The sequence below is a fragment of the Dysidea avara genome, chromosome 8, assembly GCF_963678975.1.
Source record: "Dysidea avara chromosome 8, odDysAvar1.4, whole genome shotgun sequence".
Classification (NCBI taxonomy): domain Eukaryota; kingdom Metazoa; phylum Porifera; class Demospongiae; order Dictyoceratida; family Dysideidae; genus Dysidea; species Dysidea avara.
Genome location: NC_089279.1, coordinates 11,764,585 through 11,783,363, shown reverse-complemented (window position 1 = coordinate 11,783,363; position 18,779 = coordinate 11,764,585). Strand labels below are relative to the sequence as shown.

The window sequence follows — 18,779 nt, the reverse complement described above, 5'->3', positions numbered from 1 at the left end:
CTGCAACAGCATGCATGCAATTGCATACAGGTCTTGGGGTGGCAGAATTGCAGCTGAATAAACAGACCGCAAAATGCTTGTTCCCATTATACTCAGTAAAAGGTGTGGACAAAAGTAGACCTCAAAGTAGAAACAAGCATACGTGCAACTGTGTGAGTTGGTGAGAATCACTAGTGAATAAGAACCTGCAAATCACATACTTTATTACCATGCATATCATGGGTACGTTTTACAGTCATACAGCCCACTGTACATTCATCCATAGCCACATGCACTGACCTGCTTGATTATTAGTCTGGCGGCGCCCGACCTAGGTCATAGATTGCATATACCCTATTTACGCTTAGGTTTACCACTAAGTCATCCACAATCAAGTCTTATTTAGTTTGTTCCTTACCCAGCATAACGCAGGAAGCCATCAGGAGCCAAAATTGATGCGAGAAGCCCGCCATTTACTATCCCAGCTCGCGTGTTTCCAAGCAACTAGTCACATCACGTGCGCGACAAATGCAGGAATGGACAAGCAGCAGTATCTTTACTTCGTTAAACGACCTCCTGTGGAGGGTTTAGAAGTTTTCACGTTGGCTCTGAAAACAACCAGTTCGAAAACAGTTCCTCTTCTGCCAATGAAATGCAGGTACAAGTCTGACTGTAGTTTTTTTTTTGTTTTTTTTTTGACGGTGAATTAGTCGGTATATATGTTGATAGACTTTTCTTTTTTTATTAGCAGGATTATTACAGCCTCTAACAACGTATTAAGCAGTTATTATTCTCTGCCTGGATGTGTATTGTAATGTTTAAAACAGTCATACAAGCATAGACTAGGCAACCAGCAGTAAAGCTCAGTAGGTTTGTATGTACATATGCCCTGAAAGCTTTCTGTAATGGCAAAAAACCCTGGTTGTCCCAACATTTTCCTGATTACTAACAATGCATTATTTCTTACCACAACTCGGACGGTTGATTTTGGTCACTGAGTAACAAATTCCCACAAGTGAATATCATGTGCGAGGGATAGGCAACAACCTGAAATTTTATACATAGGTCCAAATTATTTACGAAACATGAAATTTTGTCAACTAATAGTATTACTGGATTTTACGGAGAAAGGTGAACTGAAAAATGGACATATATTTCAAAATCATCTTTGTAAGTTCATAAACAATTTTTTTTTTACGTAATCCTTGGTTGCAGTGAGTGGTGTCTAGAGCCAGCCTATTGGCACTGTGTCTCTCAATGATTAATTCATATATATCAGCATGCCAATGTCACTCATGATTGATCACTGTAAGAACAACTACGCAAAAAATATTGGAAATTTCAACTAGAATAGGGATCATGCACATCGATACAAAGTACTGAAACAAGCTGGAATAGTGCACGATATTAAATAACAGTAAAACAATAAAAGGTGTTATATGCTCAGGATATACACAGTAGGGTTATAACCAGAGTTGGGGGTAATGCGTTACATAATAATATTACTTTTACAGTAATGAGTAATATAACGCGTTACATGACAAAGTAGCGAGTAATATGTAACGGATATTATATCCGGAAATTGTAACGAATGTAATACATTACTTCCTTTTAAGGCGCATTGTATCCAGGCACATGATTGATTGCATTTTGGGTCCAGACAAGACTGGAGATAGCGTTATAGGCATGGACAAAGAATGATAGTGTATGGGGAGTGCCCTTGAGGCCAAGATACAACAACAAAGTATGTATTTGTGGCTGAACTACATCCTCTCGTGTCACTTGTAGTTGTAGGCTGGTAGCTTGTATTTAGAAGGTTGGACTTACTTTATAGTTTGTAACGAACAAATATAATATGTAATATTATTACTAGTTACAGCCCTCAGAGTAGCGAGTAATATGTAGCTCGTTACTTTTTTCAGTAAGTAATATGTAACTGTAGTGCGCTACATTGCGTAAAAGTAACGAGTAATATGTAACTAGTTACATTTTTAGTGTAACAACCCCAACTCTGGATATAACACTTTTTATTGTTATACTGTAATTTAATATCATGCACTATTCCAGCTTGTTTCAGTACTTTTTATCGATGTGCTATGGTCCCTACTCTAGTTGAAAATTCCAATTTTTTTTGTGTACTTGTTTGTTAACATTTTTTGTAAATAATTATTATGACTGGTGAACCCACGCATACCACATCTGAAATGGCACCGTGAGCTCCAGCTACTTCAAGTATCATCTGAAAAGTGAAGTATCCATTATGCTTCATTGTCAGCTATGTTTAACCCATCACACACAATTTCGAATCAAGAACTGTTCAAAAAGCACCGCTGCAATCCACGCATACCGAAAGAAAGAAATGGTGCCGTGCACCTTAATTATCATCTGAAAAGTGAAGCATCCATTATGCTTCGTTGTCAGCTATGTTCAACCCATTACACAGCTGTACGAATCAAGAACTGTTCAAAAAGTACCTCTGCAATCATAATAGCCATTATGAAAAATACAGATGATTTCCATTACGAAGGGAAGGAATCATATGCTACTGCCAAATCGACACTTTTTGTTGTCAGCAAAGATGATCTGGACACAAAGGAGGACACTGGTAAGTCCATGAAGAATGAAGCCATGAAGAATGCATTGTGTGTACTGCGGTATGTCAAAAGACACCTGTCGGACCGAAGTGACGTCGAACAGTGAAAAAATCAAACCCGTATCCTTAGCCGTTATCGAGTCATGCTTGTCTGAAGGCATCAGTCAGTCAGTTACCTAGTCAGTAGAAAATTCTGTTATATTTTTAAAAATCCGTAGCAACTTGTTGAAAGTCAATTTGTTGAAAGTTGATCTGAAGGCTTAGTTTTACCTGCCTCATCATCATCAGGGGAAATTGAGGTTGGTTTTTGGGTGATGTTATTTTGTGGGCCATGCCTACTCCTTTGTGGTCCCTGCTATACAGTACAATGATGATATCTAGCTACCAATATGTGTATGGGTGACAGCAAGTTTCAATGGGTAATATTACACCATGCATGCAGGGTTAGTCGCGCCATTATTTACATGGATCTTCCTACGTATCAACTAGAGCATTTATATAGCTATGGAATCAGTTAGGCAGATATCCTTCAGTTATGGTAAAACCATGCTTTGCACTATACAAATTGGTTGGAATGTTTCGCCACATAACTTACTGAGTAGATACTGATAAAATGTTCGTGTGTGTGTAAGGCAATATACAACCGAGCACCAGCAGGCTTGATGCTCTGGTTGTTATTGTTGTTTCCTTGAGCAAGAAATTTTACTCACATTCAGTTATTCCAGTCGACCCAGCTGTATATTGGTGGCCTGGTGTCAAATGTGCAGGTCTTGACTAGGGGTGTTGGAAACTTCAGGTTCTTCAGCCCCTCTCTTTAAAAATTGGACAGTCACCTGTGGGTTACTAGTCGTGTCCCTGCACAGACTCAAATGCCTGAGTGGCACACATGCATCCTCGGTGAATGATATTAGCTGTGTTACAGGGACTTTGCTTGATTTGCTGTGTTATGCGTGTATGCATGTGCAGCAACATAGCCAAGTGGCTGGAACATTAGTCTGGTAATCGTAAGGTTTCAAGTTCAGTTCCCAGTGATGCCCATTTGCTAATATTGTTCTTTCCTTGAGAACTCTAGTCTATCCATCTGTTTAGATGGGAACATCGTATCAACTGGCGGAGCAGCCACCCAGCTATATTGTTCCTGTTCAGGGGTGTAGCCAGGATTTTTTGGAAGGGGATTCGGATTTGAAGTGGGGGAAAGACTGGATGCTTCCCCTGGACAATATGTTTGAACAAAATGCATACACGAAATATACCCTTAGGCAGTAACATTGAAAGGTATTGTTTGTGCATCTAACTTGCTAAAACCTCCACACTGCTGTTTATGCAGCTTATAGAAACTATAAACCTATTGTAATACTAATCTTCACTATACTGACAGCCAACTTCAACTTACTAGCACAGAGGAGCTCTCCACACTCAAGTCCCTTAGTTGACAATACTTTCTTCCAGGTATACATTATTCTCTCCTGTTAATGGTCAGCAATTACAGACTTGGCTTGTACTTGGGGCGTCACGTGCCTGCAACATGTGACAAATAAACAAGACATTCATCACAGTTTGTACAACCTGGCACATGTATAGCACGACCACTCAAGTTTATCGCATCTGCTACCTTGTAATTTGTCAGTCTCAACCAACAGTCCTTCAGCATTATGTGTGACCCTTAAGAGCAGTTCAGAACTGCGCCAGTGTGCAAGTAGCTATCGGAGTGCTCCAGGGCTACAAGATTTAGTGTAATTTTTAATTTTTTTTAAATTCTGCCTCCTGAAAGGGTGGTTCGTCCTAACCAACCGGACCCCCTGGCTATGTCCTTGCTGTTGGTAACTGGGAAAGCAAATGCCAACTGTCTCTATATCTCACACAGTGGGGTGGGACCTTGGGTGCCTACACCCTTACCTGTAAGATATGGTACAGCCTCCCACGGGCTACTACGCAGCACTACCCCAGGAATATTTTGTCTGCACTGACCCTTAGCATCTGAATAGTACACAGGTGCCCCAGTGCTGGTTCACAGCAGGCATGGCCATCAGCATCCGAAGGATCAGCTTTTCTTTACTTCTGTGCATGTGTGTACACATGACCACCAACTGTCATATAGTACATTGCATGCTCGCAAACTAGATAGCTAGGTAAACGGTTTCAAGAATTTTTCATTGTGATTTGCAGTAGTACAAGGTTATGTTAATTGTCAAAGCTACTACTATCTTTTATTTATATATAACATAGACAATGATCTGTTGGTACAACATATCTTTAAAAGTTATGACTGTAAATAGAAGATGGTATGTTAATTAGATTAGGTTAAAAGTGGATACACCTAGTTATATTTCCCACTGCTATAAGGAAATAGTGGTGGGTAGTACTGTGGAAATATAATTGTAGGAGGTTAACCTTCATTATATCTTTACAATGACAATTAACTTACGGTCATGAATGCTTTCCGAACACAGCTGCCACAACTATATAATTATTGCAATTAACGCATTAGTGAAGTGTGTGGTTAAGACCTAATTGATAACATAAACAAGTGCTGTAGTGTCACCACTGACAATTCACAGTACTCAGCTTGTATTTGCCAAATGCATGTGTAGGACAATGGATTTTGAAATAACAGTATATGGCGGATAATAGCGGTACAGATAAGGTAATGTTGATATTGTTTGATGTACTGCTCACATACGTATTACACATATATCCACTCATATAAAGTTATTCACAAGGCAATGTTTCAAATGAAGAGTAGTATGTATTATACGCTGTTTATTGTCCACATAATTATTTGTTTCAACAACACAAGTCATTGTTATTAAGGTGACTAACCACAATACCAATGAATTCATCCAGACAGTGTGGCGTGCCGCCAGATATCTATGCAAAGTTTATGTTTGGTCTTTTAATAAGGAAATGGTTTGTAAATATTTTAATTAATAAAAACTGCTATATATAGTAACCATGTGTAAATATTAAAACATGCCTACCATGGTGCATTGTATTGGTATGAACTGGGAACCAGTTTTGGGATTTTACAGTACTTCTGTATAATGTTTATACTTTTGTTATAATGTTATTCTAGCTGCAGGTCACAATCATATAATTAGACCGCTTGTTAACTGTAATGGTATTTATTGATTAGAGATTATAAGTGCCTACTCCAAAAGGAAACATATCGCAAACACCGAAAGTTTGATGTGACTTTAGTTTGGTGAATCAGCATGCAAAGCAAGTTGGCGAATAAAAGTTGGGTGAATATACCATGCAGCCAAAAAAGTACAACAAATTTCCTTCAATCCGCCAAATTCGCCAAACTTTAATCACGCCAAACTTTTGTCGTTTATGGTAGATTATCTGTGGACTGGGATGAGAGTAGACTTGTTTGTTATGTTACGTATCTGCTAAGCATTTCTAATTCCAGTTTCTTTATTGAAGCGATCATCGCAATTTGCATGCAACAAAGAGCTAACACAAGCAGCTTGACATACAGGCCCCATGCTTCACATGACACACGAAACCCTTTATGTTAGAGGGAGGTGTGAAGAAGGAACAAGTGGCCATATGCAGACCACTGCATCCAAAAACATAGCAGTGACATACTTACAATATCTATGCATCATAACAGGCTATCCATGTGAGTGAAGTTACTTGAATTGTTTAGTACATATAAAGTTCTTGTGTAGTCCTCAGCTCCACTGTTTATCAACTCTGTCCATCAAATATAGCACTGAATGTCACATGTCAGTGTCATTTTTGTGGTGAAGGGAGTGTTTAGTCAGGCATGCACAAGAAAATTAAATAAAGCTTATATAATATAATAACAGAAATTTTATTTTTTTAAATGTATATTTTTATGGCCACAGCTGACTAGTATACTAGAAAAAATGCACCCAAAATTTGTTGTACAATTATGAATGTATTTGTACTGTTTCCAGGGAACTGGCCAGAGCAGACATCAACAGTGTTGTGGCACCTGTACCGGATGGTAACAATTATGCCTGGGCCATAGCAAAGGTAATGTTGTACACAACTTCATGTGAATGAAAGACCACATGTAGCTGAATACAATATAGATTGCATACAGATTCCACTGTAGCTCCTTTATGTATTAAAGGGTGGGGACTTGAGACTCAACATTCATGTCGACCCAGAGATATGTATCTCTGTGGAAATATTTTTTTTCTAATACTACAACCTCATATCCACCAATTGTGATATGGACACCCATATAAAATAGCATAGGGATTAGCTGACATGTGTAAAGACATTTTCACAATGGTTTAGGTAAAGCAACATGTTGTGATGACAGTTAAGTTGTGTAAAATGTATTCATATCTAGTTTGTTGATGGAAGCTAGCTATAGTAGTGTAGTATAGCTATACAACTTCATGTTACAATTATGTCACCACCATTGTTTATACAATGTACAATCTGAAGTGAACTTTGAAGTGACTGAAATAAAAGACGATCAATAGAGGATATGAATATGATCATGAGCTGATGTTATTAACATTTCAAGTACTATGGTAATATGATCAATGAGTGTTACTGGATGGGTTAAGTTACTTAGGTACATGATGTATTAACATTTCAGTTCCTCTTAATTCCTGTGGTAACTTAGTAACACTGCACACCTTGAGACCTGAGGGGTGATATAAGATCATTGTATCTTTACCTGAGTAGTATTTCATAGTCACTATAATGTAAGATGTATTCTTTTAAGACTGATCTTATGTTGAGACTGAACTTGCCTTCTTTATATCACAACGGGTAATTGGAATTCTTATTGATTGAAATCTACATGATAATTTGTATTTCCCAGTTGACTTTAATTTGTTGTCAAGCCTTGCCCTGTCTTGTTCATAGACTGGATATTTCAAGGAACACAAAGTGGAACAACGTCTATCAGAGTTAGGATTTGAGGTGCCATGCATTTTCTATGCACAGTTATCCTGCAATGCCAAATATGGAAATATGATCCAACTGTTGTATATGTGTAATATGCGCATACATGTGTATGTATGTATAATAGGCACAATGTCTCCTACATTATTACACTGTTTTGCATAACTATGAGTTATTAGAATTGTACTTATGTGCATGGCTCTTTAGAAGTACATGGGAATGTGGCAGCTTTACTACAGACCAAATATTACCCTTCATAAGATGCCGTTAGTGTGTATAGACAAACGGTGAAATATTAAAGAACAAAACCTAATGTTTTTATTTCAATGTTAGATCATTACCAGAAACCCAGTGACAACGGAAGTGTTGAAAGCTTGCTACCAGTTCAGTATGATGGCCCGGTTAGCTCCTAAATGGAACCGAATTAGTTCTTATCTCATACAAGGTATTTAGTTGGTTAACTATCTCACCCAATATTTAATAATTCATTCATTTCTCTTACAGGGAGTGAAATATTTCTCACTGGTAAATCACATTATGTAGGTAATACAATATTAATTCTCTGTAGTTTGATTATACTTGTACTGGTACTGTGATATTGTAGAAGTTGATGTTAACATCAATATGACGGAGATTGTGTTAGCTGTGAGAGTTGGTCAAATTCGATTAGTATTCTTGAAGGTATTCAGAGACAATGTGCTTGTTCATCATTTCATGTTATCCAATATTTCTCTTGTTACAGCCAGAAGATCTGGCTACTACAACATCTATCCTACATCAGTACAAATGTTCTGTCGATGCAGTGATTGATGAAACCATGATGGAGAGTAGAAGATGTATTCTTTTACCAAAGTATGACATTGTTTTTGTTCTGAAAATCAGATTGAATATCTTTGTTGTCACAGCTGTACAAGAGGAAATGTCTATTCAGTGTCTCACTTAGTTCCCAAATCTCCGGAGTTTGCCACATATAATTCAATCAGGCTACACTGGAAGAAACATGTACGTGCCGTCTGTTGCGTGTTACTTGTTAGTAGAGAATTTTTAACATCTTGACAATGTGTTGAGTTTAGTAGCGGTCAGCCATGGCTCATTACCGTTGCTAGACTCTACATATTAGCCAAATAGTAGTAGTCAGGGTGTATCTCATTGTTGTTGTAACGTCGTGAGATAATTACATTGTTTTCTTTGGCTTTAGTATATGTTATTGTATAGTGTGTAGGATATGAAATACTTTGTTGTAGAATCACTCTATGAGTAGTACATGGTATTCAGAAATAGTGTGGCTTGCCACCATGGGATATGTGATCTAACGTTGATCCTTTAATGTATTGATCAGATGCTCTGAAACTGGAGTAAAATAGTTTCAGTGAACTCTCTAAATCACATCACTGTGTAACGAAATCTTCAGGCATTCGGTCAAGGCAGTTAATAAAGCATGTATATGTTCAACTAAACATAATGAAGATACATACATGCACACAGCACAATTACTGTAGTTTCAAAGTTTCAGTAAAATCTGTCAATGTTGGCCTCAGTTGCTAAGACTGATCAGTGATGTTGCTCTAGCAATTAGTAACCAATTACTTAAGTCGGTAAATTCTATATCTTTATTTTAAGCTTGTTGTAATACTAGTAATGGAACTATTACAGGTGTAATATATATGTGTATTACAGGTGTAGTTTATAGCTCGAGGCAGCATCATCAACTCATATAGTTACCTAGCTACACTTACGATAGAGCCTCTACTATTAGGACCCATGATCTTTGGCCTGTTGTTGCTGTAATATAGGGGACTCCTCTTTCAGAAGTAATGTGTATTTATTGAGCTGTTGGAACCCAGCAATTTTTTTTGTCACTGTTATGAACGTTTTTATACTGTGTGGTTGGTTTGCAGAGTCCTTGTATGATAATGTTTCAGTATGTGTAAATTTTGTATATCTCTTTGTTGTTGTAATGTCATGAGATAATTACATTGATTTGTTTGTCTTTGCTATGTGTTACTGTAGGGATTGTAGTAGTGCGTAGGATATGAGATGGTATGAAATACTTTGTTGTAGCTATGAGTGGTACATGGTATCAGAAATGATGTTGCTTGCCACCATGGGATATGTTGTCTAACGTTGTTCTTTTTATGTATTGATCAAATGCTCTGAAACCGAAGTGAAATAGCTTCAGTAAGCTCTCTTATTCAGGTCACTGTGTAGCAAATCTTTAGGCATTCAATCAAGACAGTTAGCTTAAAGAAACATGTAAATATTCTGCTAAATATAATAAAGATCTACGTACATGCACACAGCGGCACAACTAACATGGTTTAAAGTCCATGATTTGCTGATGTTGGCCTCAGTTACTAAGACTGATCAATGATGTTGCTCTAGCAATTAGTAACCGATTACTTAAATCGGTAAATTCTATCCTTGTTGTAATACTAGTAATGAAACTATTACAAGTGAAATGTATAGCTCTAGGCAGCATTGTCGATTCAATATATAGTTACCTAGCTACACTTACGATGGAGCCTCGGACCCATGATCTTTGGCCTGTTTTTGCTATAATATAGGGAACTCCTCTTTCATAAGTAATGTGTATTTATTGAGCTGTTGGAACCCAGCAAATTCTTTGTCACCATGTTATGGAGGTTTTTATACTGTGTGGTTAATTTGTAGAGTCCTTTGCATGGCAAAGTTTGTGTGTAAATTAATTTTGTGGCTATTTTTAGCATGGTTTTATGCTACCTGATAAGCAAGACACTTTTTTCCAAATTTACTTCTCATTCAAGCCAAGTCAATTGTTAAGGTATAGTGTGTTACATTGTATCTCACTGATGCCGTATCTGTCACAGCTACCCTGGATGCTGTGTACTCCAACAACCACCCATCACATACAAGTGCAAGGATGCTGTAATCACATCTGCTGCTTTTGTGGATTGTCTACATTCCAGATTACCTTCATTATGTGGCCATCAGTTAAACTACACTGCACGCCCATTGTATCCTATTGTAGGATTAACCACAGCCCTACACTGTAATCATTCACCAGCTAATGTGGTTCCTGTGAGAAGAAATGTCACTAATTTGGCAGCTATTGATTTGACAAGTTCAAAGCCTGCAGTTAGTGAAAGCAAAACAAAACCATCGCATCCATATAAACCAACTTTCCCTGTGAACAAACCTTATCCAGTTGCTGTTGCAGCTCAGAATCCCATTTCTTGTATTAGTCAACAATCAGTCAGTGCCGTATCTCCAAACACAATCCTATCTCAGCCCACACAAAACAGATCACACTCTACACTCACAAGGAATGCTGTAGTAACAAGTGTATCTGTTCAAAAGAAACCTCCAGCTCTGCTATCCACCTCTACAATTTCCCATAAGGTGCTTACAGCTAGAAGAAACTTCAGCAAAGTAAAATATGGTGGCCTTTGATTTTCTCGATTCTAAACTAAGTTAAATGACAGCATATCCATTTAGAATGTTTTTGGAGGTTCAGTTGTTAAATAATTTTAGCATAGCTATGTATGTGCATGTATAGCTGTGTTGTTAAAATCATCATTAATTATTACTATTCCTTTATGAGACATTTACAATGAACGTGATTCCTGTTACCAAGTTTCCTCCAGTGGTGTAGTCCTAGACAACCATTACTGTATTATGTCGTGTCTTGTAGGATGATAAAATTGTACTACATGATAACACAAATGAAGATAGATTGTTTTTCACACAAGTGAGTTTGGTATAGGTAAAAATTAAATTCACTGAAAAGTTACCTGTCATACAGTGTGTCATTAACAAATTATTAGATTACTTGATAAATTGCAAAAACTGAGAAAACTGTGAGAATTAATTTGTGTTAAAATTTATTTCTTTGCTGGTTAAAAGGTGACAACTATAAATTGCCTTTCTGAGAATTGTGTGAAAATTGGTAGGTACAAATTTGTGTACCACTAAGATCTTTTTGAGAAAGTATGGGAAAATCTGTGCATTCTTTATGCAACCAAAACTTGTCATTGATATATGTATTATGTTTAAATTCACATTTTTTTGTGCTTTACTCAGTAATCCTGGGATTTAATAATGACCAAAAAATTATCCATTACTGTGCCTTTAATTGTATAGCACTGTTCCCTGTTAACTTGGCTACTGGAAAATGATCAAATGCATATATTCGCTGCATGTGTAGATGTTAGTCCTGACATCTATATCAGCGTTGAAGTGGGCCAGGTCATCCGAATTATCCGGGTCATTTGGGTCACATTTTGTCCAGGTCAAGTGGGTCTTATCCACTTCACTGAATATCTGGGTCTGACCCGTATGAGATCACGTGTGTCTATAAGTTAACAAGCTTGATTGTATTGATGGAAATACAGTTGCAAACACTCAAGAAACTTATGTGGAGCCACACCCACTATTCAGGAATATGCTTTGCTGTCTGTGCGGAATATGTAGAGCCATGCCCTCTTTTTGAATTGTACCAGCTGTGCTCTGTAGGCATGCATGCATCACCAGATCCATGTTGCTACTTGAGAATGTAGGAACTAACTTCTGGAATTTCTGTAGCTGCATGTAAACTTACTTGGAGCCACCTCCACTTGATAATACATACATGGAGCCACACCCACTTGATAGTACGTAGCTACTCACTTCTTGCAGACAATTTTTTTTATAGTGTAAAAAAATGTGGGGCTGACTAGTAGAACTTGTGGACTATTAATCTAGCTCTTGGGGTACGCCTCTATTTTAATTAAACCGGGTCAGATCCAGGTCCCAACCGGATTACTATTCGGGTCAGTGGGTCAAACGGGTCAACAGTACTGACCCACTTACAACACTGATCTAAATATTCCTATGCAAGAAAGCTCAGTATTAATATTGTGTCATGGTGAGTACCAATGTAGTCTTGCATGACCTGTCAGACTTCTATTTCAGTACCGAGCCTTATAAACCCCTGTTTTAAAATACTGAGAGGTCTAACCACACTAGACTATAGGCTATAATTGTTGGTTGTACATGTGTATATAACTACGTACATTACCATGAATCAAACAAATATCATGGAAGTGTCAATTCCTGCCTTGTATTTTGTACAAGTATTCTGAGAAACCCTCCCTTGAGATGTTTTGCTAGCTAAAATGTCAAACCTGCTACACTTGTAAATAAGTAGCTATAATAGTTTTGATGTGCACAAGTATAGATTTTCTGTAATTATATCAATACTTGTTAATGTCAACTGGTGATGTCACTGTTGCAGATATCAAAGCAAAAGATTGCTGTGCTCAAGAAATGGCTTACAGAGAACAATGTCAAGTTCAAAGCCAAGACAAGCAAGAAAGATGATTTGATCAAATTGGTTGCTACTCATATCAAGGAAACTGGAAAACCTTTTGTGTTTGCCTCAGAGGAATAATACTGGACATATATGCTACACAGAATTATATACAATTGGTAAATTCTTCAAACATATTCTGAAATATCGTTATTAAATTTCAACCAGATTACAACGATTTTAAACATGAAAGCAAAATGGATTCTCTTTAGTACCAAGTTTGCATGTAAACACTTTTTGAATATGTATAGTAACGGTGTTTAAATACCACAACTTCCACTCAGTCTTTCTTCAAACCCACTCCCACCCCCGTTTTAATGAAAAACTAATTGTATTGGTATTTAGTACAATACAGTAACCATAGAGGGAACTGAGTCTCCTTAGTCTATCCTCTCCTGCAAAATACAATCTGCATGCATGGTGCAGGCCTCATATATCCAATCCTGAGCCTGTGTGGTCTCCACCACATGGTCAAGACTGGAGGTCAGGTGCTGCCATTAGCCACTCCACCAACAAGGGGGAGAGCTGAAATCTTCTGAAGTATTGATGGTCTTGTCAGCAACTTGTTTCTACACAGATAGTCTTTATTTCACTTAGTAAAAACAAATAGTTAAACAAGTGAACACCTCCAACCTGGGATTTCTATTTATATGGTATTTTCTAGCTAGTCCAAAATGTTTTTTTGCATGGGAATTAAGATGAAACATCATAAATGATGTAGAGTGAAATCATAGTTCTCCTGCAGTCACTTAGTATGATGTACATACTTCTGAAGTATAACCATCATCAGTATCAACTTCAAACTTCTGAATTTAGAGCATGTATTTGATGTAACACGATTAACAGATGAATAATATTGACTTATCCCATCATCAACACAATGCATGTCATCAAATACTTCAGTTATCTGTGTTCCTTGTATATACAAACTGTGTACGTAGTTAACTATCATGTAATAAGCATACTTTACATGACAAGCAAGATAATTCCCATTGACAAAGTTGAAGCTATTACTACATTCATCTAGTGTATGATCATGAATAATATTTAGCTTGTAATGGTGATGAGTTAGTATGGCTTGTTACTCTCCAGATAATATCTTGTATTGTTGGTGATGTGTGTATAGTGTGCAGCTATGCTCTTCAAACAGTGGTCAGTGGAGCTTAGACAATTTAATCTCCGTATAGGAAAGACTTATCTCACCAGGTGTAGGAGGTCACTTTTGTACAATGACCAAGATGACATTGAGTCATCAGGTCTAATTGTATTGTAATTTGTTAGGATGAAAATTGGTGGGTTCAAATTTAGCAATTAAGCTAGAACAGCTTGGAGTAACTATAGATCAGACCAGTGGGTGGCAGCAGAATGTAGACAGTGGATCAGACATGCAGGATATTTGTTGGCAAGTTCAATGTTGTGGAGTTAGTATATTGTTATTACTGAATGCCATATACCCAGATGGTCCTGTTCTATTAGAGAATTTTGAGTTAATATTTTACACTTCTAAAACAACTGTCCAACTCACTTCTCATTCTGCCACATCTATTTGAGATTAGATTGTGCACTAAAGAAACTTAAAATGAAAAGATATATATACTCAGTACATTCACTCCCAACAAATTTTCACCTTCCAAATTACAAAACTCGAGTCTGATCTCCATCCCAGCCAGGAAAAGAAACCAAAAATACAAGGTCTGGATTAGCCTCTTGCAAGCTTAGTTTGAGAATATTTTACCTCAACAACACATAAGTCCATTTATATATCTATTAGAGCTACGTACTAGTTCACACTTTTATCAAAATATTCTAAATGAACAGTCAGTTTGGCATTAATTTAACGTTTCAGATAATTGACATTCAATAATTCAACAGTTCTTCATATTAGAGCTATGTATGTACACACAGTACAAAGGAAAATGTTGCGTACTTGTTTTGTTGCCATCTATGAATGTTTCAGCACCATGAATTTCTTGTTGTGATAGCCTTCAAACGTTCTATTACTATAGACTATATAATATCATCAAACAGACATGAAGGTTGAAAATTATATTGTGTTTGTACAATCAGAAGCGTCTGTGACAGAACTAAAGTTCAGATGATTTTACAAATCTGAACTTTAGTTTTTGTCACAGATGTTTCTGATCATACTAATGTATACAATAGTACTGTTAGCTACCCTTACTTTATTAAATGATAACTACAAGAAAAGTGAAGATATACTATATATAATAATATACGCATGTGGTCCATAATGATTAACATTATCCTTATTTCTAGTAAGTAATGTTGTATTGAATAGATGTAATTTATCTTATCAAACAGTTTAACAAGTAGCTGTTATTTGTTGAGTTTTTATGGCCTTTTGTAATAGCACTGTTAAGCATGGGGAGTGCGTTGTAGGTGGGTGGAAACATGGTTTATAGTCACATAACTTGCAAATGCATTTAAATTGTTAACCCATGCAATTTCCAATAGTATTATTATAGTTATACACTGTAAAGTGACCTTTACTACTCTTTTGTAGTGACCCTCACTACATAGTAGTGAACGTCACTAGTGAGTATTGTGGCAGACATTAGTAGTGACCTTCACTATTTGTTTTTACTGTGTATATGTGTATGTATAATATGTAGTTATACTCTATTGATATTAGTAAGTTGTGCATGCCTAGAGTAGTGCCAATGAAAATTACAGCCAGTCAGAATACATACTTTTCTTTTTTATCAACCAGATTGGAAATTCCAGGCTTTACACTGCCAGGAACAACTGAAGCAGAAATACTCACAATCATGTACAAAATGTGACTTTAAGGAATTATAGTTGGTGCTGTTCATGTTGAAAACAGTATCTAAATGTTTGTTCTACTGACACCAATTGGAAAATATTTGAATTATACATAGCAAAATTTAGCTATTTTCCAATACTGCCTATATTCCAACTCCATCTTTACGTCAGCATATCAAAGCTGTTAATCCAAAATACTGCTAGAATGAGACAAATCCAACCACAAGAATTTATAAATGATATCCCAGTACTGTTCGGTATTGGGACCTTTGCCTCAGTCTAGGTAATATTTTGTACTAGTATAGTTCCAACACTGAAATCAAGATGGAATAAATACAGACAGTATTGACAAATGCTGTGTTGTATCAAAAATATTAATAATGAATTTTTATATATTCATAAAGAAATCTGCAACATCCATTATTCACTGTTATTACCATTACCACTGAGAATGTTTTATGGTATAATTAATAGCTATATAACAATGTGTTAGCTATATTATATTCTATGGAGATATATTCTATGACTGAATACTTCATGGGGTATCCAGTTACCTGACATGCAAATGTGTATTCAGAATACTGTGGATTTTGTGTACAGCCAGCATATTATCCATGAAATTTTTTCTGGTTAACGTACTAGTGATCTTGTATTTCCTTGGTTTGTCATCAAGCCTTTCCTTGTGTTGTTCATAGATTGGATATTTCAAGGAACACAAAGTGGGACAACGTCTATCAGAGTTAGGATTTGAGGTGCCGTGCATTTGCTATGTATAGTATCCCTGCAACACCAAGTATGGCAATATGATCCAACTGTTGTATATGTGTGTAATATGCACATACATGTGTATGTATGCATAATAGGCACAATGTCTCCTACGTACATTATTACACTCTTTGCATAACTATGAGTTATTGCACTTGTGTACGTGACTCTTTAGAAGCACACTGACTAATAAGGGAATGTGATGGCTTAACATCAGAGCAAACATTACACTTCATAAGTGTATATAGACAAACGGTGAAATTTTAAAGAACAAGCCTAATGTTTTATTTCAATGTTAGATCATTACCAGGAACCCAGTAATGATGGAAGTGTTGAAAGTTTAGTATGATGGCTCGGTTAGCTCCTAAATGGAATCAAATTAATTCTTATCTCATACAAGCTATTTAGTTGGTTAACTATCTCACTCAATATTGCAATTCCCTTACAGGGAGTGAAATATTCCTCACTGGTAAATCACATTATGTTGGTAATACAATATTAATTCTCTGTAGTTTGATTATACTTGTACTGGTACTGTGATATTGTAGAAGTTGATGTTAACATCGACAAGACAGAGATTGTGTTAGCTGTGAGAGTTGGTCAAATTCGATTAGTATTCTTGAAGGTATTCAGAGACAATGTGCTTCTTGTTCATCATTCCGTGTTATCCAATATTTCTCTTGTTACAGCCAGAAGATCTGGCTACTACAACATCTATCCTATATCAGTACAAATGTTCTGTCGATGTGGTGATTGATGAAACCATGATGGAGAGTAGAAGATGTATTCTTTTACCAAAGTATGATGTTGTTTTTGTTCTGCCCGGGATTATCAGATTGAGTTTCTTTGTTGTCACAGCTGTACAAGAGGAAATGTTTATTCAGTTTCACACTTAGTTCCCAAGTCTCCGGAGTTTGCCATATATAATTCAATCAGGCTACACTGGAAGAAACGTGTACGTGCCGTCTGTTTCATGTTTCTTGTTAGTGGAGAATTTTTAACATCTTGACAATGTGTTGAGTTTAGTAGCGGTCAGCCATGGTTCATTACCGTTGCTAGACTCTACGCATTAGCCAAATAGTAGTGGTCAGGGTGTATCTCTTTGTTGTTGTAACGTCATAAGATAATTACATTGATTTGTTTGGCTTTAGTATAATTATGTTACTGTAGAGATTGTGTGTAGTAGTGCGTAGGATATGAGATGGTATGAAATATTTTGTTGTAGAATCACTCTGAGTGGTACATGATATTCAGAAATGATGTGGCTTGCCACCATGGGATATGTGGTCTAACGTTGTTCTTTTTATGTATTGATCAAATGCTCTGAATAGTTTTAGTAAACTCTCTTATTCAGGTCACTGTGTAGCAAAATCTTTAGGCATCTCGTTAGGCATTCAGTCAAGGTGGTCAGCATAAAGAAAACATGTAAATATTCTGCTAAATATAACAAACATGCACACAGCAGCACAACTACCATGGTTTTAAAGTCCATAATTTGTCAATGTTGGCCTCAGTTACTAATATAAGCTGATCGATGATGTTGTTCTAGCAATTAGTAATCAACTACTTAAATTGGTAGCTAATTCTTTCCTTATTTTAAGCTTGTTGTGCAGGTGTAATATATAAGTGTATTACAGGTGTAATTTATAGCTCAAGGCAGCATCATCAACTCATATAGTTATCTAGCTACACTTATATGTTGGAGCTCTACTATTAGGACCCATGATTTTTGGCCTGTTTTTGCTGTAATATAGGAGACTCCTCTTTCAGAAGTAATGTGTATTTTATTAAACTAGGTTGAACCCAGCAAATATTTGTCACTGTTATGAAGGTGTTATACTGTGTGGTTGGTTTGCAGAGTCCTCTGTATGGTAATGTCTCAGTATGTGTAAATGTTGTGGCTATTTTTAGCATGGTTTATATGCTACCTGATAAGCAAGATACTTTTTACCAAATTTACTTCTCATTCTATTTATTAAGGTATATAGTTTGTTGCATTGTATCTCACTGATGCCGTATCTGTCACAGCTACCCTGGATGTTGTGTGATCCAACAACCACCCATCACATACGAGTACAAGGATGCTGTAATCATATCTGCTGCTTTTGTGGGTTGTCTACATTACAGATCACCTTCATTATGTGGCCATCAGTTAAACTACACTGCACACCCATTGTATCATATTGTAGGATTAACCACAGCCCTACACTGTAACCATTCACCAGCTAATGTGGTTCCTGTGAGTAAAAATGTCACTAATTTAGTAGCTCTTGATTTGACAACAAGCTCAAAATCTGCAGTTGTTGACAGCAAGACAAAACCATCTCATCCTTATAAACCAGCTTTCCCTGTAAACATACCTTCTCCTAGTTATCCAGTTGCTGTTGCAGCTCTCATTACTTGTATTACTCAACAATCAGTCAGTGTCGTATCTCC

At 36.6% G+C, this 18,779-nt stretch overlaps 1 protein-coding gene across 2 annotated transcripts; it reads left to right on the top strand.

Annotated features, from left to right (window-relative positions):
• Positions 1 to 440: 440 nt before the first annotated feature.
• On the top strand, positions 441 to 12,957 carry LOC136263923 (uncharacterized protein C18orf63-like). 2 transcript variants are annotated; one of them, XM_066058571.1, is made up of 12 exons: positions 441 to 637; positions 6,499 to 6,577; positions 7,430 to 7,486; positions 7,802 to 7,913; positions 7,973 to 8,011; positions 8,073 to 8,149; positions 8,211 to 8,320; positions 8,374 to 8,470; positions 10,192 to 10,268; positions 10,315 to 10,876; positions 11,139 to 11,195; positions 12,720 to 12,957. In XM_066058571.1, the coding sequence occupies exons 1-12, from the start codon at positions 516 to 518 to the stop codon at positions 12,873 to 12,875; spliced, it is 1,545 nt and encodes a 514-aa protein (XP_065914643.1). In that variant the 5' UTR covers positions 441 to 515; the 3' UTR covers positions 12,876 to 12,957. The 2 variants fall into 2 exon arrangements, with proteins under 2 accessions (XP_065914643.1, XP_065914644.1); XM_066058572.1 differs by having other exon boundaries at positions 446 to 637; positions 10,315 to 10,846.
• Positions 12,958 to 18,779: the final 5,822 nt, after the last annotated feature.